Source organism: Tribolium madens, unplaced genomic scaffold (assembly GCF_015345945.1).
Source record: "Tribolium madens isolate multiple individuals breed KSU strain unplaced genomic scaffold, Tmad_KSU_1.1 Scaffold_96;HRSCAF=242;Tcas5.2_LG5, whole genome shotgun sequence".
Taxonomy (NCBI): Eukaryota; Metazoa; Arthropoda; class Insecta; order Coleoptera; family Tenebrionidae; genus Tribolium; species Tribolium madens.
The window spans coordinates 3,649,364-3,674,395 of record NW_025401068.1 but is presented as its reverse complement, the minus strand read 5'-3'; the positions used below and the strand labels follow the sequence as shown (position 1 = coordinate 3,674,395).

Below are 25,032 nucleotides of genomic sequence, written 5' to 3'. Positions count from 1 at the left end.
TTAATTAATTTAAAAAATAACTTTATTAGTAATCAGATACTTATACAATATATTACAAAAATATAATTATTTAAATAAATTATTCGTTAATAGTTGTTGCTTCAGTACCTGCGACTGTAGTTGTCGGTACAGTCGCCGTTACCGTCGTTGTTAATTTACTACTTTCTGTAACAGTTACAGTACTGTTACTACTAACCAAATCACTAGCAGCTGAATTCAATTGGTCAGTTTTTATACTCATTTCTTCATTGTATTGCTCACTGGGAGAAGGAACCTTAGACACCAATGGTAACAGATCGATTGACTGAACATGAGCCCTCACAGAAACTCCCGGAGGTACCGAAAAAAGCTTATCTCCAACATTTGTCACGATGGTACCCTGACACCGCTCGCATGGCCCTTCATTAGTACCACCTTGAATTTGTATGACTGGAGGCCTTCCTCCACCCCCAAGAGGCGGTCGCGAGTTGGACTCGCTACCAAACAGACCATTGGAATCGTCATAATCGTAGGAATCTCCACCGGGAGGTCGAGTTGGCGGACTGGAAGACCCTCCTCCTCCTCCTCCAAGTCCCGGTCGAGGAGCCTCGGACTCATCTAAACCAGGTTTGTAACTCCCATCATCCTGATTCACATCTCCTGGTGGTATGTAAGTACCATCATCACCAGTGTCGCCAAATTCGGGCTTGTAGGAACCATCGTCAGGTCTTGGAGGAGGTCTAACACTTTCACCTCCACTTGCACCACCGAAAGGAGGTCTAGCACCTCCTCCACTGGTACCACCAAAAGGCCTTGATGGTTTTGTAGGTCGTGACGGTTTAGGTTTAGACGCACCAGCAGAAGGGCCAAATAATTCACCTTCGAAATCGTCATCTCCTCCACTACCATCGTCATAATCTCCCCCAACTGGGGGTCTTGGTGGCCGAGTACCTCCGACTGGAGGTCTTAAACCTCCCCCTGTTGCTGGTCTTTCCGAACTTGGTGCCCCGAAAGAGTCACCATTATTTTCACTGCTTTCGCTTGAAGGTCCCTTGTCTTCTCCCGGTTTACCCAAATCGCCCCCAAAATCGCCGCTACCCCCAGAAGGTGGTTTTTCTTTATTTGGCCTGGAACCACCCCCAATGTTGTTGATAGGACCGCTAGCTGCAGTGTCAAAAACGTCGTCTTTGATGTAGTCGTAAAAGTCAGGAGGGATGATTTCAGGTCGACCAAATGGATAAATTGTTGGTAGATGAGGTCCTTTGACATTTTTAAGGACCCTGTAACCGGTTTCAGGACCGGCAATGTAATGTACAGAGTGTTGAACCCCTTTATCATCGAGATAAGTGTACGAACCACGAACATGACCTGAGGAATCACTTGTTTCTGTTCTTCTTTGATCAGGTCCAGCTGAAACAAATCTGAAAAAAATATATTTTTGGTATTTTCAGAAAAAATAAGTACCTGTAGCTCCCATCTAGACCTCTTTGTATGGAAGTTCTCCCTCTTGGAATAGGTTTTCCCCTCCCTCTGTAGTACAAACGGCCATAATAAGCTCGGGGGTTGGAATCGGGGTACGGAGTTTTGACATGAAATCCGGTATTTTTCCCTGCTATATACTCAACATTGTGAATTTCCCCAACATCATCAATAAAATTATATCTCCCATTAACATCCCCAACCCTATTGGCACTTTCCTGTCTGTTGTAAGTTCTTGTTTTAAATTCAAAACTATAACTTGGGTCTTCGTAGGGGTCAAAATAGGGATCATCCCTTGACCCTACTGGTCTTGGGCCATTTTGGTTGAGATCAAATTTCCTGTGCACATTTTTACCCCTAGGCCTATAACCCCTGGGCCCTGCAGTATATTGAGTCGAGTCTATCCTTCCCGTTCCAGGATTTCTACCCCCAAATTCCCCTCGAACCACGTTGTTTCGATTACCAGCAGCATGATGATAAGAATTTGGGTTATCATACCCGAATTCAAACGATCCGTCTCTGTGCAAAATATTGTAGTCATCGTCTGCAGCTTCGGTCTTTAGAGTCGTCAGTACCAAAAGAAAGCACCATGAAGGCCACTGCACACAAAAATTAAAATTAGATCCGGAGGGAAAACCACTGATTCAGTTTTGATGTAATTTTAAAAAATCACTGAAATAATCCATAATGGGCACTAATCACCTGACCACTTACATTTTTTTTTAAATACATCTCTAAACCCACAAAATCCAAAACCACACTGAACTCCAAAATCTTTAAAGAACTTTATATAGTATCTCGTAAAATAGTGGGGCATCAACACTATTTTTTATTCAGCATTGTTTTTAATAAGACATATGCAAATGAACAACCGTTTAGTTATTGGACATTGTGCGAATGAAACTTGACAAACATCCATCTGGACCATTGTAATCCGAGGGAAGGCTTTCTACCGTGAAGATCTCAGTGATGCCCTTGTAGATCGTTCCTTGGTCTGCTGATTACAATTAAGTTGGGACCTCAGATTTTGTTAGTTTAAATTAGGGGCTGATAGTTTTCTTCAGGGCGCAAATTTTGCGTAATGAAGTTAATTATGCGAGTTTTAGTTCTAATTTTTTTAATAAGTACTTACATAATAGTTTTTTGAGAAAGATGACTTACAGAGACCAACTATTCTACCTTAATTGATTTGGTGACGTTTGGATAGCGTAAAAAATTAGTTTGTTATTTCAAAAAATTCGAAGAACTGTAGACAATTATAAAATTTTTAAGATTCCATTAAGATAATTTTTATATGACGTGAAGAATCAATGTTTGCCTTATTTTTAATTAAAGTGAAATTTTAGATTTAACCCACAATTCTTTAAATTTTTATTAAATAAAAAATAAACATCAATAACCGAATAATAATTATTATTTTAATTGTATTTACTTAATCTGTCGCGTGTCAAGTGTCTATTAAATGCAAATTTTGATTTTATCTTTTAATTAATCTTATCATTTAACTTTACATTGATGGTTTCAGTTTTATTTAAAATGGCTAAATATTTGTTAGGAGGTAATATTTTGTCTCAGAGCAGATGTTATAAATTATAGAGTAGGTAGATACTTAATACACAAACATTAGAGTTTCCTTGCTTGTTGGTAAGTAAATATACTTGCTGTTTTTGTTTCCTCTTCTAATATCCTGTAGCAAAAAAACTTGGAAAATTATTTTTACAACAGAAATAAATAGAGTTAAAGTGCAAAATTTAAACTCTCATGACTTCTAAGTTTTTATAGATAGAATTTTTTTAACATTTTTTTCATGTTTCTGGTATCTTACTTTACATGGTATTTTTCTCTGGGGCGCGAGTTCTGGCGCACCCTGTATAAAATTTTGATATTCTTGAAATTTTAATTTAAAGTTAGACTTTCAAAAAAATTAAATTTATTTAGAAAAAGATCTCCAATATTTGCAAAACACAATATTGTCAATTATCTACTTGTTAAAGTAATAAAATGGAGTTTACAATCAAAATCTTTGCACCGCCTATCACTTCTTATTAGGTAATTTTCTTAATACAAAAGGTACAGTAGGTAAGGTTGGTAAAAAATACATAACCGTTATTATATTCATTTTTTTTTCAACATTTCCACACTAATATGTTATACTGTTTCTATGGTGCATTCAAGCTGTACGCTCGTCTAAAAAATACATCGTCAATCACATAGTATTTTATAAGTACATAAAATACACTTATTTTGGCATTTAAGTAAAACTAAAGTAAAGTGTGAAATGTGTAAAGTGTAATTATAGCATTCTTTCATATGCCATTGTATATGTAATATCAATATCGCGAGCAGTGGCGAGACTCTCTATTAAAACATCGTATCTAAAATGAAGGTTTCTACACACTATACGACCTGAACAGATAGATAGAAAGTCGTAAAGTGTTGTTTAAGACTCAAGAGCCTCACATAAAACGATTTTGAAGAATAAAAAAGAAGTTTTATGGCATATTAAGTTTTTCACCAATATTATAATCCATCATTATACGGAGTTAGATAAAAAAAAACTAAATCAAATAACAGTATCATATAGTAACCATTTCTAAAATAAAGTTGTATTACTTCTATACTCATATCTAAGGAGTAAACAACAACATTATTATTAATATCTATAAGAGATAAAACTATTAAATAAAAATATTGTAAAAAAAAAACAAAAAAAAGTATAGTATAGACATAACATGCCTTTTTTTGTTAATACACAATCCTATAGCTGTTACATTTTTATACAATAAAATATATGCAAATATACGAGTATATAAAAAGATAATTGTTAAAATAAAAAAAATGTCTTCAACTTAGTTTTAACTACCTATTGATACAAATAACATTTTAGCCAATTTCTATAACTAGAAATTAGGTACTTTAGCAGTAGGTATGTTAAAACTTGACTCTTCTTCTACATTAAATCGACGGTATATTTCGTTTTTCTCCAAAAAGTAATTACTTAACAAAACCAAACAATGAAAACCTTGATAAATGGTTAATTACATTTTATGGACACCTCCACAAAAATATCTTTCGAAAAAATCATGTAAATTTAAAAGGAAGAACATCATTAGCAGAGTAATAGGAATGTCAGATCAGCCCAGATTTCTGCAAACTTTATGATGTTTTACAGCTCTGACGATATAATGCAACTAGGGCATTGTTCTTCATAATTACCTAATATACAATAGTCGATAAGTTATGAGAGATATTGTAATAAGTAGCGGGATGTTACATCCTTTTAATCCAGCAACAAGGTCGTCACATAAACAATATCTCCACTGTTGATAAATTTTATTACTTTCAGGGGTACCTACCATTTATAAAAAATACAAAAACCTACACTAATTAACTAACACAAATGACAATTTAAAATAAGCATTGCGACACCGACATACCAGCAGTTGATATCGACCTCAGTTTTAAAATCTGATAAGTTCACACGTTTGTTCGCTTAATTATTACTGCTTTGTTTGAGCTAAATGGGGAGGGTAATTTAGAAGATTTTTAATGTTTTCGATGTAAAAAAGTAAACAGCGTTTTAATTACAGAATGTGTTAATAAATTAACTTAATGGGTATTATCATGTCATTAATTACAGTGATGAGAATTACAAAAACTAAATCTAAAATCTGTTTGTGTTAAAAATTCTCTGACTAGTGTCTTTGTGTGATTTTTCTGTTTCGAAATGTTAGTCCAATTTACGGCGTTTGTCCACAATATTCCCCAATTCTCTCCGAAACACAATCGAACACGTCGTAGGCAATATCGCAAGTCTTTCCATGTTCTGAAAATTGTAAAATTGTGTAATCGAGGTCAAAAATTGGATTTTTTCACTCAATTAACCTTCCAAAGATTGCGGTTTTGTAAGGTGTTTCTTCTGGGCTTTATTGAGACAGACATTGACAGCTTGCAGGGTGGCAATAATGTACTCTTTTTGGGTCACTCCTTCGGAATACAAAGCCACGAGGCCTTCGACAGTGGGGAAGCCTTTTTCGTTCACCTAAAAACACCACAGTTGAGAAATACCAGTGTTATATAATTGCCAAAAATTAGCCACCGTGAAAAGTTATTACGAAATTTTAATTCTAGACGAATTACAAAATCGTCTGATAAAAATAATAAATATTCATTATACTTTAATTTTCCGAAAGTGCTTCAAAATACTCACCGCTTTCATTTTGCGATAGACACACTGGAGCAAACACTGAAACAAATAAATAATTAATTGAACATTTTTGTAAACGGAGTAAAAGGCAGTCTTGTCCCAAATTGAAAATTTAGTACCAAATCTAATTACGTAACTGAAATTTCTGTTTTCAAGACAAGACTGATAACCAGTTTAGAAAGTTGGCCACACTGTGCCAATTTTACTTTTAAAATGCAGTTAGGTTGGTCGAAATTACCAAGGATCAATGTCACAAAAGTGCATGCATGGATTAGCATCGATGACATTGAATCAAATTGGCAAATTTCTACAAAATTACTTACACCAGCGATGCGTTTTTCATCGTCGGAAAATGTGTCACGTTTGGCCCTACTTTTGGCATGTTCGTTGATACTGAGCGCTTCCAAAGCCTCTGAAAAAATTTAAGTCACGTGGACAATTAATTTCATGTTAAATCAAATGGTAGAAAGTGAATTAACACACTGCCTTGTTTGACCATTAAAACTTTCGATCTGAAACACTTTCATGGTGGTTGATAAGAAAATAGAAAACTAGGTTTTCTAATTAAATTTTTTTGAGTTTATCTTAATTGTGAAAATTTCAGGTCACGTGTCAGGTTACAAAACACGCAAATTACACGAGACATTGTCATTTGGTGCTTAATTCATGTTTGATTAATTATGAGGCAATTGCCGGTTTGTATTGACAACAAATTAAACACTCTTAAACAAAACTCCGTCCTTCGCCTCAAATCAGAATAAATTAGAAGCATAATCTAATTTGTGTTAAAAAATTAATATTTAAAACAACATTCTTTATAAAATTCTCGCAGCATCTGACGTCAACTTGTACATTTTTTTTAAGATCTTGCATTTACGTAACATATTTCTACACAATAATTAGTTTAGTTTAAAATAAAATAATAGAAAATATGTTAATTACAATAATTATATCTGATGACGTGTTTGGTCAAAAAATGGTCCACTTGGACTAGAAAAAACTAAAATCTTCTTTTGTGTCTTTATACAAATTAAAACATGCATAAAGATAACCAGTGAATGGCTTATTTTTCATGGACATGCATAATTTTACCCAGCCTTTTAATAATTTTCCCACTGCACATATTTAAAATAACTCACCGGTTAAAATAGCCAATTTGATTTCATCCTGACACTTGTTGATCACATCTTCGATTTTTTTCGGTGCTGTTGGGGGAATATTACATTTATTCTCCTGTAGAAGTTGGAAATTAAACAAAATTGGGATTTGTGTCAGCTTCACTCACCTTTGATTCTTCGGCATTAACGATGATAATGATTGACAAAATCAAAATGCAAACTTTGGTGCACATTTTGAGACTCGACCGCACTAATATAGCGAAAGAAATAAAATGATTCACAGCGGCAACTGTTGAATTTGTAAAAGTTGCTCTTTGTAGTTGCCCAACAGCACTGATATTGCAATTTCATATAGTCTTTAGTTACAAGAGCTTCGAAATCATTCAAACTTGTTTAATAGGGGGTATTGTAAACGTATGGGATTAACATAGAACCAATAAAAATCGATGGGTTTAGTGGCGACGATTTAATGCAAATTTGTGACTTAAAGATGTTTAGTATAAGGTTCAGAAATATTCAACTGCAATACACTTTCACTATGTTAAATAACTAATACAAATAGATTGGACCTCTTTGAAGCTACATTTGATCGAAGATGTGGTGTCTGGACGATTTTTTTTCTATTATTTTCTACTTAATTTTTCGACTTTGCTTAACCTTTATTTCACGCATCCGCTGCAATTACATGTTATGAAAATGTTATTTGTTAATAATGCTCAAGTAGTTTAATGTTAACAAGAGAAATTTTCTCGTTTTTATCTAACAATAAGGGGCTCTGATGCAACATTAACAAATCGATTATGATCCCATGTGAATAAAAACATGATTTTACTTCTCTCATAGAAAATTAAAACAGTTTAGTTAAAAATAATTTCGATTTATTTGTTATTAGTGTAGTTTATGAATGCCTTCTTCATTTTCTTCAAATTAAAAAAATAATTAAATTTTATTATAGGTACGATAATTGTCTTATTATTATTCCGCTTCATTGCGCCCTAAACGTTATTGTTCTAACAACAACGAAATTACCGGTGTTATATAATGTTAAATTTATATTTATAGCAAGTATTTCCTTTTCCTCAAAATAATAAAAGTATATTTTAATTTAAATCAAAAGCGTATAGAGTGGCTATTTAGTCGTTTTCTTCTTGTTAAATAATAAAATAATGAAAGTTTATTTTTCATTGCACTATCTTCCTTCATTTCACCATTTCAGTTCAACAGGATACTGGAAATCTGTAAGAAATTTCTTGTTTGTTTTCCTTATAAGATTTGATATATTCTAAACAAGCGTGTAAGAATTTATATAAGATCAAATTATTTTCTAAGGAAGAATATTATAATAAAATAAAATAAGATTAATCTGCTTACTTATTTATTGTTTTTTTCTTCAGCGATTTTTACAAAACAACACAATAAATAATGTTACTAACATGTTTTATTCATTAAAAATATTAATGTAGTGTAGCAGAGCACAACCTTAGGTATAAGCATATGCTTTTTTGTAATTATAATATTTTTGTGCTCTTAAACATACGTATTTATTTTAAATTTGGACATCAAAACAAACAACAAGCAATGTGCTCTAATTAATTATATTTTAATTGTATTTAGGTAGACAAGGTATTTGGACTCAAAATATTATAAAAGTTTACAATTCTTTAGAAGTCTTCTGTATTCTTTAATAATATGTATAAAAAACTTGAAAAAGGCTGCCAGTTTTTATTCTCGTGTGGGTGTTAATATTAGTAGTGCTTTTTTAAATTTAATGATACGAACTTATCAAAATTATATTTTATATACTTACTTTCTACAGGTGCTGAAATTTATACAGAATAAATATTTAATTTTTTTATTTTGTACTCAAGGTTAAAAAGTGCTTTTATCAATTAATTTTAGTAGATAAAGTAGTCTTTTATCGTCTAGTAAAATAAAGTAATTTTTATCTACTGTTTATATTCAAAAAATTCTGGTAGGTGAGTACAATAAAATGCAATGCAATAAAAACAAAAAATAGTATTTTCTTTAGATTGAAACAGGTTTTGCCCTTGACAGTTTAGTTGTCAATTTGTCATCTGTCGCATTCAAATAATTTTTTCTGCAATGCCGCACTTAAATGCCGAGAGCGTCAAATGCAAATCAAGATAATCAATTAGTTGAGTACTCACGTGAAAATGAAAACCCAGTGAGTAGTGAGTACTACAGATTAAGTAACTTAACCTTTTAGAATTAAGCCATGTTCAAACTATGGATAAAAATAAAAATCTGACATTTTTATGTTTTGACATTTTTCGATTTTCTTGCAACCAAGTGTACAAAACATTTAACAAGCTAGCAAATTTAACAATAAATTATTTCCGACAACATTGGAAACAAAATAGCTAAAGTGCCTACATGATAATATGAAAATTATCAATTCTGTTTTTTCTCAGAAACCAAAGCTTGAAAAAAATGCATTTATTTTTATGAAGTCTTTTATCACCATTCGAGAGTTGGTCCGACACTTTTAAATCACCTTGTATAATCTTTCAGTATCTTTGTGTCGTTTTTAAATAATAACAAAAAAATTGTTTGGCATTTGTTTAAATGTTAAAAAATAAAATAATATAATCTTTTTTTTAGCCCAGTCAAATTAGACAAAAATAGGACGATCGGTGGAAAAAATCCTAGAGAGTTGGAATTTTTTTAAACGCTTATCAAAAGTCTCCAAAGTTGTGGGAAGAGCTCGAGGAGGAGGAAGGGTTAAAAGTGTCTTTTTTTATGTTTTTTTGCTTATATCTCGGATCGATCACTCCTATCGGTTTTTACATTCTTATCAAAATTAAAGCTTACAAAAATGGTTCTTTGCATTTTTGTTGTAGGACTAACCGTAAGCGAGTTATAAGGCAAATAAAATACATTATTTAAAAAAATGTGTTTTATCCGCATTTAAAACAATATTAATCTTGTGATTTGAAAAAAACTGACATTAAATTGAATTTATTGGGTGCAACACATTAAAGATTCTATAAAGTCTTCCGAGTGGTCCTCATATGAGGCATCTTTGTCTTCAACTTAAACATTGAAAACCGAATTACAGTCTTGTTCAGTACATTATTAATAGATAGAATGTTTAATATCGATGATTTGAATAAAACTTAGAGTAAATTGGATGTATTAGGTTCAACAGTTTATTAGAGGGTGTCACGGGGGTTTATCAAGTCTTTCGGGTCATCCTGTTAGCATTAGCCTGCGACTTCGTCTGTGTGTATTTCTTATATAAAATGGGAAAAAGCCCGTTTACAAAACCATTCCATGGACTTAGGTACTCTGTAAAGCTGGATAACTACCTATGTTCTGTATGGGATTCAGCTACAGTAGTCTCGTTCTTCGCATGATTTTCATAAAATGCCGTCTTAGTGCACTTCTCTGCACCCACAGAATTCTAAGTTTCATCTTTCTAATTTTGTTTTTAAGCGTTTACACCCTACTTTGTTTCGTTAAAATTTGAAAAGTGCACTTCTTCACCCTCTAAGGATCATACTTTCGAAATTTTATGTTTTTATATTCCTTTAAATGTGTACACCATTTCATTCCCTTAAAAAACTATTTTCAAAAAATCTGATTTTTGAGCCCCTTTACACTTCTAAAGCATTTTATGTTTATATCTTTGTTTAAACGTTTACTCCCTATTTCACTCTCTTAGAGATTCATTCTCTCTTTCTTCGAAAATTTTTGTTTATATCTCCGTAATGTTTACACCCGAGTCACCTTTCAGTCATATACTAACGAAATGTGTTTCAAAGAATTTTTAATGTAGACTCCAAAGGTCAGAAGTCCTACGACATTCCTACCATTTTTGTAGGAAATTTTGATACAGAAATAGACTTCTACAGAAAATTCTGCATAAATTACATAAACGGTGAGTTTGTATTCATAGACCCTCGTGACTCCCTCCTTTAAAGAAGTATTGGACCCAGTAAATTTAATTTACTGTCAGTTCTTTCAAATTACAAGACTAATTCTGTTTTAAATGCGGATAGAGCACATTTTTTTAAATGATGTTTTTTTGTCAGCCTTATGGTTAGTCCTACAACAAAAATTCAAAAGACCAATTTTGTAGTAAATTTTGTAAGCTTTAATTTTTGTAAAAAGGTAAAAACCGATAGGAGTGATCGTTATATATAAACAAAAAACCCAAAAAAGACAACTTTAACCACTATTTTGTGTGTAAGAATATTTTGCTGTGCTGCGTATAGCAATAAATGTAAAACTGCACTAATTAAACACGTTGTGTACCAGAGTATGTTTCATTTTGTGTGATGAATGTATAAATAACAATAATAATTACCTGTTTTCAACGTTTTCATTTATTTAGAATGAAAATGAACTTTGACCATTTCATACAATTCATAACAATTAAAACATAACAGCATAGACAACCAACAATACGCGTAGGTTGGTATTTACATACTTTCTTGGTAATTTACCCACAATTTTTTTAAGATACTTTACACAAAAAACTTGAATTTAGTCTTAGTGTAAATTTTTTTTATAAAATATGCTATTTATTGATTTGATACGATTCTCATCATTTTTTTATTTCATTATTTCCTCCGAGATTACCTCCATTTCCGCAAGCGTATACGTGTCTTTAGCAAACATTTGCTTTTGCACTTTATTATTGACAATGACAACAATTGACTTTTGTTGGATACATATAATTTGTTATCTCAATTATCTAATCTTTGAAGTGATAACACGGAAATAAAATAATTTTATTGTTCTATTAAAAGATAAAGGTTAGAGGTCACATTATTGTTAAATTAAATCGAAGATGGTGGCCGATGGCATAAGGGCACAAACACATTGACCTAAATTTCATCCTCTGAAAACTGTTCCGTCATGATCTTGAACTTTGTAGCGGGCATAAGCTGCGAGAAATTGTTCAATAATGCAAAACTGCTGTATTTAAAATAATTCTGATCATAATTTATAAAACAAAGCAAACAATAGACTTCGTCGCAATCGTGTGCATAAAGGTGGGTTAAATTGTTTAAATAATTCATTTCTGTAAACCAGTTTGGCATGTTTTTATCAAACGTTGTAAATGGGTTTAATTCATTTTGTTTGTTGGTTTTGTTGGGACTTGTTATTTTTCGGTGATGTTAACCTCACTCTTGTCAAGGTTAGAATTCAGTGTTCAGTTTATTTGAAATAATAGAATTTATCAGACAGTTACATTAATATACATTAGGTACGACAGTTTACAACAGGTAGGTACTAATTCGTTTTATCTATTAACTTAAGTATAAGTAGCTTATTTGGACATTAAGTGACCATAAATTAGTGTTCCAGGTTTTAGTCGCATAATTGCACAAAGATGAATATCTTGAAATTAAAACAGTCAAGAATTATACATTTATGTTTTGCCATCACTTTCTTCACTTCAGGAGTGATTGTTAATCTTATACAATGCTTCTTCTACCTCACATTAAGGCCCTTCAACCGAAGACTTTACAGGAAACTGAACTGGTATTTTTGTTTCACTATTTATTCACGTGAGTTTCAATTCATTTAATGATGTTTTACCCAAATTTTCATTTATAGAATTGGTTTTTTTGGGTGATTGGTGGTCAGGTTCCCGAATCATATTTTACGTTGATAGAGAAGATTTTGACAAATATTTTGGCAAAGAACACTCTTATTGTGTCATGAATCACACCTATGAGATTGACTGGCTAGTGGGGTGGATGATTTGTGATAGGTTACACATGTTAGGGGTAAGAATTGCCATTTCAACTTTAACAAAAATCAATTTATTTGTTTTAGAATTGTAAAGCTTATGCAAAAAAAGTTGTACAGTATATACCAGTGTTGGGTTGGGGGTGGAAATGTTCAGAATTTGTATTTTTGGAAAGGTCATTTGACAAAGACAAGAGAGTGATAGATACGCAAGTTACGGAATTGGCTGAACATCCGGATCCAATGTGGGTAAGTATTTTTGATTTAATTACGTTTTATGAATTTATGATAAAATAAATAAGTTGAGACGAAAATAGTAAGTACAATTGCGGACACGGAATTTTGGACATCATATATATGGCAGTTCAAAAAATGTCAATGTAAACCACGTTTTATTGTCACTATGATTGACGTTTGAAAGTTTTAGTTGAAATTATTTTTTGGCGTCAATTTTCCGAAATAATGCCAGCAATACGTGCTCAATAAATTATTTTTACGTTTTACATTTTTACGTCAGTCGAATGACAAATCCTCCAAAATTGCGTGTCCGCAATTGTACATATTTACTCGTAGCTGTTATCGTTATCACAATAACAGACAATCAACAGTTCATTTTTTCTTGTTTTTATCTTAATTATTTTGTATAATCTAGGAGCATTTTTTAAACTTGATAATTTAGCAATAAAAATAAATCAAAGCAATTGTGACTTTTCAAGTTATCATTAATTAACAATAAGTTTGGGGAATTATCTAAGTGGTTAAATATTGACACTGCTACAGTTTGCAGTTTGCATTACACGTTTGAGGATCATATTTGAAAAATATTTTCCTAGGGGTTACCCGTGGAGGGAGTAACGGGGTTACCTGTTGTCATATTTGATTTAACTTGTGATAAAAAAATTAAATCGATTTTGACATCAAAACAACAGTAAATATTTGAAAATAAAGCAAATTTATATTATTAAATTAAAAGAGGAAACTACAAGTGCTTTCATTAATTTGTTCGAGTTTATTTTAAGCAACGATAAATAATTTTGAACTTAATTGACTGATAAATTTTCCACGTTTTGAATGGTAAATCCGTTTCAGAATTTCCACTGTTTATTCAAGAATATTTTCAAGTGTTTGATAAGTTATTACCCTCAATTGTTATTTTTTTTTCTGATAAGGAAATGAGCAAACGCTTTAAAATTTTTAAACGCTTTTTAAATTTATTAATTGATCTATCAAATTATTTTAGATAGTTGCTTTTTATTATCAAAGTATTTTTTAAATTCAATCAAGTATTTTGTCCATAACTAATTAAACGTTACATTACACTTTATACCTAAAAATATACAGTAATCTAAATGTATGTGTCCGAACGGTAATAAAATAATGCTGCCATAAAAAATAAATTAGATTTTTTATGAAACAATAAAATAGTAAATTACATACCGAGGTCGGAAGTGCTTCATTAATTACGAAGGCGAAAGATGACCAAAGCCGCGGTTAGCAATAAGAAGCAACGATCACCAACGTTTGTATACTATTTTATTCATAATCATTCTTCTTAAAGAATAGAAAGCCAATAAAGAATTTACCAAATTTTGAAAAACATGTCATATGACAGTTTAAGTTGGGAAGTGGCCATTTCCCAACGTAAACTGTCATATTACATATCAACTGATAAGGAAGTGACCACTTCCCAACCTGAACTGTATATTTCATATCCAATGTTAAATGAACTTAAAATGTCATACATACGTTCCAACTTTTCACATGCAAGCTAACTTGATTATTGCTTACTGCATTGTTAGAAAAACAAACAAAATTCATGGAACATGCTTTTTTAATATTATCATAACATTTTCATTTTTCGTTTCAAGGGTTTTTTTGCTTTCAATTCTACACTTAATAAAGGGAGTTAAACCGTAAACAGTAAAACTCTATCAATTTTTTCCAAATTGTAGAAAATAACTGTATGCGACTCTTGGAGTAAAAATCTTTTTTTATTTATGTATTTCCACATTTATTTTTCGACATTGTTTAGTTACCACACTGGCAACACCGCAACTGCTTTGATTGAGATAAATTAATAAGATATAAATTCAATTTCTGTATAAAAGAAGAATTTGTGTTAGAAGTGAACTCAACTGACAAAAAAATCTTAATTCACGAACGAAGTACATAATTTTATTCAGTATAAAAGCAAAATTTTCATCTTTCTTTTCAAGTGTGTTTTTTATAATCTAGTAAGTAAAAAAATAAACCGATTTTACAAATTCGAAAACTGTTATTTTTCTTAATTGTGCAAATAAATTGTAAAGTCATATTGATAATAATTATTCCTAAATTGTAGAAAGAAGACACTGCATACAAAATTTGTGATAAAAATCTTTTTTGGTTATCGTATTCCCACGTTTATTTTTCGACACACGAAATATATCATAAAATGTAAATAAATAATAAATATGTCCACTTTCCTATTAAAATATACTGGGCGTTTTTTTAGTTATTGCTCTTCCCGGAAGGCACGCGCTTCACTCCGACAAAACACAAAATCTCCCTCGAATTCGCCCGTCAAAAGAACCTCCCCGAATTAAAACACCACCTTCTTCCAAGAACCAAGGGCTTCACAGCTAGTCTGCCTTCGATGAAAGGCAAAGTGCCAGCAATTTACGACAATGAAATTTGCTTTAATGAGAATGATCCCTACAAACCCACCATTAGAAACATGTTATTTGGGAGACCTGTAACGGCTCATATATACATGAGACGCATTCCTTTAGAAGACGTGCCACAAACTGAACGCGAACAAGAAGACTTTCTCAGAGAGATGTTTGTGAGAAAGGATAAATTGAAAGATAGTTTTGCGAAAACGGGGGATTTTTTTGCCACTTCGGGTATTTCCAGAGTAGAACCCTTCGAGTTGGAACGTAGGATTAATTCTGTTATAAATATCGTAGTTTGGGTTGCTTTAATTTGTTTTCCCATGGTGTATTATTTAATTAAGTTGTTGTTTAGCGGAGAGTTGCTTTATTTTTCTATTGGCGCCAGCATCATAGGAGCTTGTAAGTATTTAAAATTAAGTTATTTTTAGCACTGAGATTATATTTTTAGTTTACTTGTTGTTGAACAAAACAATTGGAATGTCTGAGATTGACAAAGGATCGTCCTATGGTACAAACACTCCAAAGAAGGTCGCATAAGTAGTGCTTTTAATAGTATTATTTTAAATGTTAGACATTGCGTTGTCTGTGCCAAGCTGTTAGGCATTTATCAATCACAAAGTTCATTTTTAAAATCAAATTTAGCGTTAAACGCAACAAATTAAACATTGTTGATATTTAGAATCTGGAGATATTAAGATTTGTTGTTTTTTACTGTAGATTGGGTTAAGACTCACAATTAAACAATAGGAGCAACTGTATTAAGTTATTAAGAATTTTGTTTTGTTAATATGTTACAAATAGGGAAAAGAAAAGTTTGAAGTATTTGTTGTCCTCCTGTTCCACTTCCATTAGATAACCCACATTTTAAGAAATTTTATGACTATGAGGGTAGAGTCATTTTGCTCAACCTGAGCATAAAGTCAAGTAGATGCATTTGAACTTTAATTTCTACAGCGTTTTTTGTAACATAAAATCCAGGCACTCCAGCTTGTTCCAGGACTTGTTGCTGATCGGCCACCTGTTAAGACCAATATATGTCTACATGTAAAAATTATACTAAATGTTACCTTTTCGTCCAACTGTATTACTAGCCCCATATCAAACTGTTTCAGTTCTTCTTTCTGTTTAATCATTAACTTCCTAAGTTCTTCTACTTTTTTATCGGGATCGCCAATGTATTGATTTAGTATTTCATGTTCCTCCACTAAAAACATTGTTAATATTTAACTTATTTAATAAATTCTGTATTACTTTTTTGGTTATTGATAAACTGGAGTCTTTGTTGATACAAGTGCTGTTCAGTCACATGCTGAATCTCAAGTAACCCTTTCACAATTTCAAAAACCGTATCGTTTAATAAACAATTTGCGAGACTAGACAATAACTCATAAGGAAGGCGCATTTGGTATTTCCTAAAAAAATTATTATTTGTCAATCACGGAAAAAAATAACTTACGGGGGCAAATCTCTAGCCATGTTTTGCAACTGCTCGAGAAGGAAATATAGCTTTTTTTGCAAAATTTCGGGAGGATCCATATTCTAAACACTTCTTTTTAACATTTTTGTTCAATTATTATTTTTATAGGTTATGTTTTGATATTATTTTTAAAATAATTCTAGTAATTTTAGCTGTCATTGTCACAGGTGACTTTTAGGTTATATTTATTTCATTATTATTATTTTAAACAAAAAATAAAACGGGGATTTTTTAATATTATCACGTAAATATCATATCAGTTTTGTAATATGTGAGTAGAAATCGTGCGAAGAATTGTTGTTTTGCTTTATTTTTTGTCGAACAAATGTGGAATTTTCAAATTTTTGCGTTTCTGGTGCTTTTGTAAGTGTTTGATCAAAAATTTGAACGAAATAGTACAGTGTAAGGTTTTAGAAGCATCCTAGAGTCTTCGAAAGCAGACAGAAACTGCACCGAGCTCAAAGAAAGATTTGCAAGTGCTACAGCGGAGTTCAATTCTTGTGCAATACAAAATTCCAGACCAGTAACATTTTGTGAAAATTGTGTTAATGATTATATAGAAATAGTAGACAGTTATAATGATATGAAAGAGGTAAAACTGTTTGTGTTTCTTAGTGAAATTGGCTTAAACGGACGTTTAGGTTTCAGACAATGGAACTTATTGCGTTGATACACTTATAAATTTAGATAGATTACAAATTGTCCAGACTTTATATACCAACAGCTACAATTTGTGGAATAACGCGAAATGTTATGGTACGTCATTACTTCAAAGTTACAATTTTATAACTTGCACATTTTTTAGAATGTTTCCAAGTTGTTGATGGGAAATTAACACCAAATAAATCACTACAAACGATAGCTTTTAATAAATATTATGAGACATTTATGCAGTGTATTAATCACAGCGTGAATGATACGACGTTGTGCCCTACTTGTATAAAGGATTATTTAGATTTAGATAATTACTACCGTAGCATTAGTAATGAAAATGAGAAAATTGGGGGATGTATGGATATGGTTGACTTAGTAAGTCATCAAGTTTAAGCTATGAAGAGCTTTGATAATTTTATTTTCAGATAAATAACACCAGGCAATTCTGGAGTCAAAAATGCTGTAAATATCGCAGACGTGATGAATACATATTTTTAGCGTCAACAATAACAGTTCTTATAGTAACGTTACTGTTCTACGTCATAGTACAATTCTCTTCAGTGAGGAAGACACCAGCTATAATGCAACGTAATTTTCTAAAAACAGTTTTCTAAATCTTAACTATCTTTTTTAGAAACTCGATTTGCGGAGTCACTAAGCCACAACAGCCATTCATAAACCAAAGACCTTAGTCATGTAATGTTTTTTTTATTAAGATATTTACAGTTTTCTAATAAAATTTATTTTTAACTTATCACAGAAACCTTATCGCATAAAACATTGGGATTTCTATGTTCACAAATTGGACATTCATATTTCGAATCAGCAGTCTGATTACCCTGAAACCGAATATTAAAGTTGTTACTATAAAAGAGACAAAGTACCTTTAAACAGACGTAACAAAATATGTGAGCACAACCCATATGGTGGGGCAAAATGGGGTTTTCCTTACAATGTGCACACTTGGAATGCATTGTCATAACACGTGAATTGAGCACAACGTATGTTGGCTTTTTGTGGAATGGATTGTAGTGTCTTATTGCTCTCTTAATTTTGTGATAATTAATTAATGGAATTATGTGGATTAGAATATCCTGCAAAAATATTTAAAGTAAGTTAAATTAAGAAGAAATTCTTACAATAAAACCACTCCAAAGTGACTCCCTGGCTAAATATTTTGTTTGAAAATGCCTTGGTGCATTTTTGGTTGAGTATTCTTGATTCAAACCTAAACACCTCTCTATCAATAAAGGCTTAACTCCATGACGTAGAAATATCGACATATTGATAAAATTTAATAAAACTACAACCAAGTGTATCTTGAACATAATCGTATTAATCTTGTGAGACGGTTTCCAAAATTCTAGTCGGTTTTTAATGTAATCAAAACAGTTTCCAAATAAATACAGTACTTTTTTCAAACTCGACATGTTACTGTACTTTATTGATAAAAGTTGTTGCCCAAACGTGCTTTCATTGCGACAAACTGAATTTTTCAGAAGCGCTAAACGCACAATTAAGTTTAACTCAGGTTCAATGGGGGCTACATAACCAGGCTAAAATAAACGTTTTTAAGGGGTAAATATTAAAAAGAGGTACACTTACGGGTAAAAAACGACTTGTCTCGTGAATAATCTGCATGAGAGCCTTATAAATTTCATTATCAAGAAAAATTGCATTCATTTGAGTAACCCTTAATAATTTGTCGTTGGACATTTCGCACAAGTTGGATAAATGTATAATTAAGTTTTCGTAGTGGTCTAGGATGTTTATTTATAGTAATTTATTGTTGTGGTTTTAATTATTTCATAACCACTATAACACATAAGTCCCATAACCCTTAATATTCTGGTTACTTTTCTAGAACTTTTCGATTTCTTACGTTGGAGGTGACGTATTTGACATTTGACAAGACGTCAATTGTCAAATTAGCGTCAAGTGTTTTGTTATAAAACTTATAAATAAACAATTTTGTGTAATTCTTTACGAATTAACAGGAACAATTGTTATAAAACAACTAGTTAATAAGTACAACGTTTACTTTGTTGTTATTTGTGATAATATAACAATATGTCGGCCAAAAACAATGTATCAGTGGATGCTCGTCAAGAGTTAGCAGAACTTGTTAAAAGAAAAGCAGAGATAGCGGTAAGACTTGTTTTAGAAGCTTTATCAGAGACACCATTTGTGTGTTCCCAAAAAAATGTTATTTGTCTTGAAATTAAAAAAAAATGTGCCCCCTTGATTAAATTACAAGGTGTATTTAACATTTATAGGAAACCTTAGCAAATCTTGAACGCCAAATTTACGCGTTTGAGGGTTCGTATTTAGAGGATACTCAATTATATGGGAATATTATTAGAGGGTGGGATCGGTATTTATCAAGTAACAAAACAACAAACTCAAAAGCAGATAAAAGAAATAGGAAATTTAAAGAAGCTGAACGTCTATTTTCTAAATCTTCTATAACATCAATGGCAGTAAGTCATGTTCAATTTTGTGTATTTTTTGTAATTAAAATTTTACAGGCGGTTAGTGGAATTGTTGACCAAAATCAGGAGAAAAGTAAGAATAGTTATGAAATAAAAAATCATTCCTATGTCTAGTTTTCTTGTAATAGTTTTGTAGCTTTTTGTAGTATTTTTGTGGTAGTTTTGCTGTGAACTTTCTTTTAGATAGATGTTTTCTCTAATTGCTTACTGCCTTTTATATGCACTGAAATAATGAGAGACATTCCAATATCTCTGTAATAAATATGTTACTGTTAATATGTAACATATAAATATTTCGAAATTATTTAAACTTGATTGCATTTTGCGCCTTTGATATTTTAATTTTGAGTGCGTTGTATCACAAACATTTTAACTTGATGACTATACATGGAAAATATTTACATAATAACAGTGGAACAAATATGCGGAAGAGTGGGCCGTAAATTAATTATGGCTCCAGCAATTTAAAAACTATTGATGTCAACATAATTTTTCTAATGAACGCTTTTTAGAAATTAATTGTGTTGGAAAATTTGCTTGTTTACCGTGGAATCTCTCTCATTTTTAATGTTACTTTTACTTTTTCATATTTTTTGTTTTGTTGTTTCTTTTTTTGTATCCTAATAATTGTATCCTGGATCCTATTCACTTAATTAGCAACTAAAATCTTGTGATTGTCTATAAAATAGTTTTATGACATAAAAACATTGTTTTTGACGATGGAATGTAGAAATTTTTGTAACAGTCGCCAAAACGCAGGTTTATTCGTTTTGTAGTAATTAGTTTTGTTTATGATGCATTGAAATACCTTAACAGAAAAATCTACTTACATTGCACAAAATCGTCGATTTATTATTCACCATTAATTTTTTCAGCCGAATGAATTGGCAATTAAATTGCTAAAAAACGTCTAGTTTTTCTGTACAGGTATTAAAATCGAATAGTAACCGTTTCAAATAATTATAGTCTTATTTTTTACTCGTAGTGGAACCACACAGCGATACCGAGTCTCAAACAAATGAAGATTCTAGTGATACTAACTTAGGTCCTAATTCCAATCATATAGATTCAGGAATGAAAAATGCAGGAAAACATTCGACGAATTCGTTGAATGGTGTACAAAACGGTCTTGATCATCGGAATAGCCCGAATAGAGACATTTCGGCTAAACAGAAAAGTTTTAGTGCAAGTGCTAAAAAAACTAATAACAAGAAAGCCAGACACAGATGACTTTTCGTGTTGTTCTCAGCTTGTATGTGTGTTTACGGTTTGTAAGTTTTAAGAGTTTTGTTTTTCTATAGTTGGTAGGAGTGAGTTTGGAATCAAAGTTTTGTTTTTCTATAGTTGGTAGAAGTGAGTTTGGAATCAAAGTACCTGCATATTGAAATTGTAAAATTTTTACCAATGTACTTTTTCATTGTAATTGAATAAAATGATTCAGCAATTAAGAATTGTGATTTTCTTTATTAATGTAAAAACTAAGCTTCATAATAAGTACAGTAGGTATAATTTTGTTTTTTATATGTAATGTCTAACACGAAGACTTACCAAGCAGTGCTTAGCAGCTTTGATAACTTCTTAATTGCTAAAAATAAATATCCGTTATAAACTTTCTTTAAAATTGTTTTTATCTTTTCAACACTCATTGATTGCTGTAAATTATGAAATTTTCAGATCGTAAATGTCATTTTCATGGTTTTTGTTACGATATTGCGTTAGTAATTATTACTAGGTATTAATTAATTAGACGAACATAAATTATAAAACAGTAAACTTTTTCTTACGCAAGATTTGTTTCAAAAACAAACAAATGTGCGTGACAAATAGAACAACTGCTAAGAAATTATAATCTCATTACTATTTTTGTCTATTTAATTTTTTATTTCAATTAGTAGAGAGAATTCTATCATTATAGTGAATTCAAATATCCTCTTAAATACCTTTAAATTTTTTTTGAAAATATTAAAAAAATCGTGTTTTGACGAAGAGTGAGACGTGTTTCAATTTGTAAAAACTATTTTTTTAAATAATGAAAAAATATCAATTTTTTTTTGGTTTTTACACCATTTTTTAAACTACTGAAAAAGGATTTACTTTAATGAAACAAATTATTGCTTGTTGATTTTAGAGTGGGAAGTGTATCATTACCTAAGTTTGGCTTTATCTCCCGCGGAAGTAATCTCGCAGGAGGGAAATGCTGTTGTTTATGAGGCAAATATCCTAAATAAACTCTTAAATTCTGGTTTAATTTTTAGCGTGTGGGAGTACCTAATAATTCCATATTTATTATTTCCGCTAAAAGTGCAACAAGTGCTATTACAATTAAGACTGTCAACAATAATTACTTAATAAATTTATAGCGTCTTGATTACTAATTTGTCGATTAATTAACCGATGGTAAAACTGCTAGTGTTAATTAAACCTTTAAAAATTACGTAAGTCCACAAATGAAAATCCCGCAATTTAAATCTTTCAACTGAACTAATTTCGTATAATGAATTTTTTTAATCGTTCGGAATATTTAAATGTGCTTTCTTTTCTCGCCTCTGGTATGAAACATTTATTAGAAACTTGTAATTATAAAGTACGAGCAAAAATCTGCCAACTTTGGATCACGTTTTTGTAAAATTACCAGCATTCCCGGCCAGCCTTGCCCCTCGATCTAAATAGGAAGTTAATGGCATCCAATTTTAATTTATCTCTTGATTATGGATTACTTTCTATCACTTCAACGTTACGATTACGTATTTATTACTTCACTTTCTCCCATACAAAACTTTTTATATGTCATTAAACTGAAATCGATGCAAATAAATTAATTTCCTAAGTTGTCATTAACTGATAATTGAGCGGGAATTAAAAGCGAGCTTTTTTCCAAAATTTTATTAAAAACACCAATACATAACTCTATCGGTTTATCACATTCGATTTGTACGATTATACAAAAATACAAGAGACTAGGAATACGATTAAATGAAGAGTGGATAAATCAGCCGTGAGACCGGGGCTTCGAATTGTGCACTTGGGCATGGAAACCGGACTTCCAATCGGCGAAATATTTCACGGTCCTCACATTTCCATCTTCCTCCAACAGGGAGTACTCCCCATTGACCGCATCCCCCTGTCGCTCCTCCTTGTGGTGCTTCACATCTCCGGTTTTGTGGTCATTCACCGAATACTCGAACTTATAATTGATATTTTTATCCTTTTCGTGATGGTGATGTTCATGGTTGTAATGCTGGCCATCATCCTCCAACCCATGGTGCTGGTGTTCCTGTTTGAACATTTGGTGACTCTCCCCCGACCCATGGTGATGGATGGAGTGCTTGTGTTCCGACCCATGATGGTCGCTTTGCTGGTAAACAGACGCACTTCCCGAATCCGCGTGATGATTACCCTCTACTTGGTGTTGGTATCCCTCCAATTGGTGGTAATTCAGCTGGTGTTCATGGTTTTGCAATGGGAGGTTTCCGAAGTGAGCCTGAAATTCAATGGTAAAAACCGGGAAAACTACCTTTTGTTACCACCTTTTCCGCGCTGATGGGTGTGAAATGAGATTGGTGGGTTTGATGGGATGATTTGAAGCATTCAGGGGTACATACCGGGACGTAGACCACCGATGGTTGTTTCAAGAATTTGGCTTCGGTGTAAGGGTAGGCAAATTCACTGTTGCAAGTTTGTAGGAAAATTGCTAACCCTACGGTTATCTGAAAAATTTTGTTATGGGCGTTTTGATGGTATGCACACTTACCAACGCCGATCTTGCCATGGTGTTTCCCCTAACCCAATCAGATCACTGGTACTCCTCCAAGGTGCCGTTCTGCTTTTATACCGGTGGAATTGCTTCATATTTTGATCCAAAAATATTCGCCCAACTAATTTCCAATCATTGGTCGCTCTTAGCGTTGTTTTAATTACGGATTTGGTCGACTTGACTTGCACTTGGGAGAAAGGTGTAATGATAAGACTCAACACTTAAGAATAACTGCCGCAATAACGACGACTTTATCTTACTCAAAATTTAATTAAAATGTGTTCAACAAAAATGCTTCTTTATTAAAACACAAGTTTTATACAAATTAAAGCCTCGCCAGGAATTTATGAATAATTCATTATTTTTTCGCTCGGATTAACTAAAGTGATTAATTGGATTTGGATGCCAACAAGCGAAAACAAATCGCAAGTTTTTTTCAGGAGTTTAGATATTTATTTTGAATTATTCACCAAGTTGCAATTATTACTACCTGTACATTTATTGATCAATAAATTACATTGCGGTAGAAATTGGATTAATAGCAATTGGGTGACGAGACATAAAAGCTGCATTTTTCTCGTTGAGGAAAATTTTTCAATTTCCGATAAGATAGCCATCGCTGGAATTCAAGATGCGAAGTGAAATTTTAATTAATCGCAATTAACATTCAAATTCAGAGTAGGGTTACTGTTTTCCTGTATGTGTAATAATTTATTTAAATAGTTTTAAAAAAATCTACCGTGTTTGGTAAATTATTGCAGCAATGTAAAACTACAAGTCATGTGATAAAATAGTTTTATAATTAAATAAAGCTGTTTAGTTTTTGCAACGGGTCCGAGATCCGGAAATGTAGATAAAGATAATAGGTATAGGTGGAAGCAGGTGAATAATGACTACTTTTTGTTACCAATTAAGATTTGATTTATATAAATTAGGTAACGATTATATTATATCTCCCTTGAAATAAAAAGATATTGCTAATTGCTCATTTGCCAGACATTTAAAAATCTGCCTCGATTAATGAAATTGCAGTAAAATTTGTTATTATGTCTGTAATAAATAATTTTTCATGATCGTAATATTTTTTAGTTCGATTATAACTGTTGAAATTGATTAATGTGCAAGACGGAAATCGACAAACACATCAATTACACTACATTACATAGACTCGTAAATTTAATTTTTTTTTCTAAATGTGTGTAAAAGTGGGTTTGTATGTACTTTTTGAATGAAAAAAATAAGAATTTTTATGAAAGTTACTAAGAGCAGTAACTGCCGCAATTAATGTTGGAGTATAAAATTTTTGGAAACCTAAAAGTTGATTGAACAAGTTTTGCGAATTAAGTGCTTATTTACTTCCTCTCTTTTAAAAGCCGATAAAAATTAAAACTGTTTTATGCTTTATTAGATTTTATAGTCTACCAATTACCAAATAAAGATTTTTTTAACAATGAATAATGACTTAATAAGGTTCAAGTACCTATTTAAAAATAT

General features: G+C 31.6%; 8 protein-coding genes across 12 annotated transcripts; 3 read left to right on the top strand and 5 right to left on the bottom strand.

Annotated features, from left to right (window-relative positions):
- Window positions 1-2,206, bottom strand: LOC123013054. Its single transcript, XM_044411364.1, has 3 exons — window positions 2,173-2,206; window positions 1,444-2,057; window positions 1-1,400 (listed from the first exon to the last, which is right to left on the bottom strand). Exons 1-3 carry the CDS (start codon window positions 2,188-2,190, stop codon window positions 80-82), a joined length of 1,953 nt encoding a protein of 650 aa, XP_044267299.1. The 5' UTR covers window positions 2,191-2,206; the 3' UTR covers window positions 1-79.
- Window positions 2,207-4,776: 2,570 nt separating this feature from the next.
- Window positions 4,777-7,148, bottom strand: LOC123013735 (general odorant-binding protein 70). The gene is made up of 6 exons (XM_044412477.1): window positions 6,951-7,148; window positions 6,805-6,898; window positions 5,989-6,077; window positions 5,669-5,704; window positions 5,344-5,500; window positions 4,777-5,284 (listed from the first exon to the last, which is right to left on the bottom strand). Exons 1-6 carry the CDS (start codon window positions 7,014-7,016, stop codon window positions 5,199-5,201), a joined length of 528 nt encoding a protein of 175 aa, XP_044268412.1. The 5' UTR covers window positions 7,017-7,148; the 3' UTR covers window positions 4,777-5,198.
- Window positions 7,149-11,451: 4,303 nt separating this feature from the next.
- LOC123013731 (1-acyl-sn-glycerol-3-phosphate acyltransferase delta-like) lies at window positions 11,452-15,983 on the top strand. 3 transcript variants are annotated; one of them, XM_044412470.1, is made up of 6 exons: window positions 11,452-11,804; window positions 12,121-12,323; window positions 12,373-12,545; window positions 12,595-12,756; window positions 15,002-15,560; window positions 15,610-15,983. In XM_044412470.1, the coding sequence occupies exons 2-6, from the start codon at window positions 12,146-12,148 to the stop codon at window positions 15,696-15,698; spliced, it is 1,161 nt and encodes a 386-aa protein (XP_044268405.1). In that variant the 5' UTR covers window positions 11,452-11,804; window positions 12,121-12,145; the 3' UTR covers window positions 15,699-15,983. The 3 variants fall into 3 exon arrangements, with proteins under 3 accessions (XP_044268405.1, XP_044268403.1, XP_044268404.1); XM_044412468.1 differs by having other exon boundaries at window positions 11,453-11,804; window positions 12,113-12,323; XM_044412469.1 differs by lacking the exon at window positions 11,452-11,804 and adding an exon at window positions 11,833-12,038 and having other exon boundaries at window positions 12,113-12,323.
- LOC123013736 (gonadal protein gdl) lies at window positions 15,898-16,784 on the bottom strand. Its single transcript, XM_044412478.1, has 4 exons — window positions 16,618-16,784; window positions 16,413-16,573; window positions 16,229-16,365; window positions 15,898-16,179 (listed from the first exon to the last, which is right to left on the bottom strand). The coding sequence occupies exons 1-4, from the start codon at window positions 16,695-16,697 to the stop codon at window positions 16,042-16,044; spliced, it is 516 nt and encodes a 171-aa protein (XP_044268413.1). The 5' UTR covers window positions 16,698-16,784; the 3' UTR covers window positions 15,898-16,041.
- Window positions 16,785-16,789: 5 nt separating this feature from the next.
- On the top strand, window positions 16,790-18,114 carry LOC123013733 (osteopetrosis-associated transmembrane protein 1-like). Its single transcript, XM_044412474.1, has 7 exons — window positions 16,790-17,001; window positions 17,053-17,230; window positions 17,280-17,394; window positions 17,444-17,667; window positions 17,718-17,880; window positions 17,927-17,988; window positions 18,053-18,114. Exons 1-6 carry the CDS (start codon window positions 16,964-16,966, stop codon window positions 17,968-17,970), a joined length of 762 nt encoding a protein of 253 aa, XP_044268409.1. The 5' UTR covers window positions 16,790-16,963; the 3' UTR covers window positions 17,971-17,988; window positions 18,053-18,114.
- On the bottom strand, window positions 17,981-19,169 carry LOC123013732 (peroxisome biogenesis factor 2). 2 transcript variants are annotated; one of them, XM_044412472.1, is made up of 4 exons: window positions 18,898-19,169; window positions 18,432-18,848; window positions 18,177-18,386; window positions 17,981-18,131 (listed from the first exon to the last, which is right to left on the bottom strand). In XM_044412472.1, the coding sequence occupies exons 1-4, from the start codon at window positions 19,006-19,008 to the stop codon at window positions 18,039-18,041; spliced, it is 831 nt and encodes a 276-aa protein (XP_044268407.1). In that variant the 5' UTR covers window positions 19,009-19,169; the 3' UTR covers window positions 17,981-18,038. The 2 variants fall into 2 exon arrangements, with proteins under 2 accessions (XP_044268407.1, XP_044268406.1); XM_044412471.1 differs by having other exon boundaries at window positions 17,981-18,386.
- Window positions 19,170-19,191: 22 nt separating this feature from the next.
- On the top strand, window positions 19,192-21,232 carry LOC123013734 (chromatin modification-related protein MEAF6). Of its 2 annotated transcripts, XM_044412476.1 has the most exons (5): window positions 19,192-19,440; window positions 19,569-19,772; window positions 19,821-19,857; window positions 20,660-20,711; window positions 20,770-20,903. In XM_044412476.1, exons 1-4 carry the CDS (start codon window positions 19,363-19,365, stop codon window positions 20,665-20,667), a joined length of 327 nt encoding a protein of 108 aa, XP_044268411.1. In that variant the 5' UTR covers window positions 19,192-19,362; the 3' UTR covers window positions 20,668-20,711; window positions 20,770-20,903. The 2 variants fall into 2 exon arrangements, with proteins under 2 accessions (XP_044268411.1, XP_044268410.1); XM_044412475.1 differs by lacking the exon at window positions 20,660-20,711 and having other exon boundaries at window positions 20,770-21,232.
- A 1,420-nt stretch (window positions 21,233-22,652) lies between these two features.
- Window positions 22,653-23,637, bottom strand: LOC123013180 (histidine-rich glycoprotein-like). The gene is made up of 3 exons (XM_044411566.1): window positions 23,536-23,637; window positions 23,312-23,491; window positions 22,653-23,265 (listed from the first exon to the last, which is right to left on the bottom strand). Exons 1-3 carry the CDS (start codon window positions 23,551-23,553, stop codon window positions 22,774-22,776), a joined length of 690 nt encoding a protein of 229 aa, XP_044267501.1. The 5' UTR covers window positions 23,554-23,637; the 3' UTR covers window positions 22,653-22,773.
- Between the last annotated feature and the right edge of the window lie 1,395 nt (window positions 23,638-25,032).

Coding starts and splice junctions, on each gene's coding strand:
- LOC123013054 (XM_044411364.1), bottom strand. Junction 1,401..1,443: donor GGTCTAGATGGGAGCTACAG/GTACTTATTTTT, acceptor TATTTTTTTCAG/ATTTGTTTCAGCTGGACCTG.
- LOC123013735 (XM_044412477.1), bottom strand. CDS start 7,016: ATGTGCACCAAAGTTTGCATTTTGATTTTGTCAATCATTATCATCGTT. Junction 5,501..5,668: donor TCTATCGCAAAATGAAAGCG/GTGAGTATTTTG, acceptor TGGTGTTTTTAG/GTGAACGAAAAAGGCTTCCC. Junction 5,285..5,343: donor AAAACCGCAATCTTTGGAAG/GTTAATTGAGTG, acceptor TACAATTTTCAG/AACATGGAAAGACTTGCGAT.
- LOC123013731 (XM_044412470.1), top strand. CDS start 12,146: ATGAATATCTTGAAATTAAAACAGTCAAGAATTATACATTTATGTTTT. Junction 12,324..12,372: donor TTGTTTCACTATTTATTCAC/GTGAGTTTCAAT, acceptor TTTCATTTATAG/AATTGGTTTTTTTGGGTGAT. Junction 12,757..15,001: donor AACATCCGGATCCAATGTGG/GTAAGTATTTTT, acceptor GCGTTTTTTTAG/TTATTGCTCTTCCCGGAAGG.
- LOC123013736 (XM_044412478.1), bottom strand. CDS start 16,697: ATGGATCCTCCCGAAATTTTGCAAAAAAAGCTATATTTCCTTCTCGAG. Junction 16,574..16,617: donor ATGGCTAGAGATTTGCCCCC/GTAAGTTATTTT, acceptor TAATTTTTTTAG/GAAATACCAAATGCGCCTTC. Junction 16,366..16,412: donor GTTTATCAATAACCAAAAAA/GTAATACAGAAT, acceptor CAATGTTTTTAG/TGGAGGAACATGAAATACTA.
- LOC123013733 (XM_044412474.1), top strand. CDS start 16,964: ATGTGGAATTTTCAAATTTTTGCGTTTCTGGTGCTTTT. Junction 17,668..17,717: donor GTATGGATATGGTTGACTTA/GTAAGTCATCAA, acceptor TTTTATTTTCAG/ATAAATAACACCAGGCAATT. Junction 17,881..17,926: donor GACACCAGCTATAATGCAAC/GTAATTTTCTAA, acceptor TATCTTTTTTAG/AAACTCGATTTGCGGAGTCA.
- LOC123013732 (XM_044412471.1), bottom strand. CDS start 19,008: ATGTCCAACGACAAATTATTAAGGGTTACTCAAATGAATGCAATTTTT. Junction 18,849..18,897: donor AGACAAGTCGTTTTTTACCC/GTAAGTGTACCT, acceptor CGTTTATTTTAG/CCTGGTTATGTAGCCCCCAT. Junction 18,387..18,431: donor CACTTTGGAGTGGTTTTATT/GTAAGAATTTCT, acceptor ATATTTTTGCAG/GATATTCTAATCCACATAAT.
- LOC123013734 (XM_044412475.1), top strand. CDS start 19,363: ATGTCGGCCAAAAACAATGTATCAGTGGATGCTCGTCAAGAGTTAGCA. Junction 19,441..19,568: donor AAAGAAAAGCAGAGATAGCG/GTAAGACTTGTT, acceptor TAACATTTATAG/GAAACCTTAGCAAATCTTGA. Junction 19,773..19,820: donor CTTCTATAACATCAATGGCA/GTAAGTCATGTT, acceptor AAAATTTTACAG/GCGGTTAGTGGAATTGTTGA.
- LOC123013180 (XM_044411566.1), bottom strand. Junction 23,266..23,311: donor CACCCATCAGCGCGGAAAAG/GTGGTAACAAAA, acceptor ATTGAATTTCAG/GCTCACTTCGGAAACCTCCC.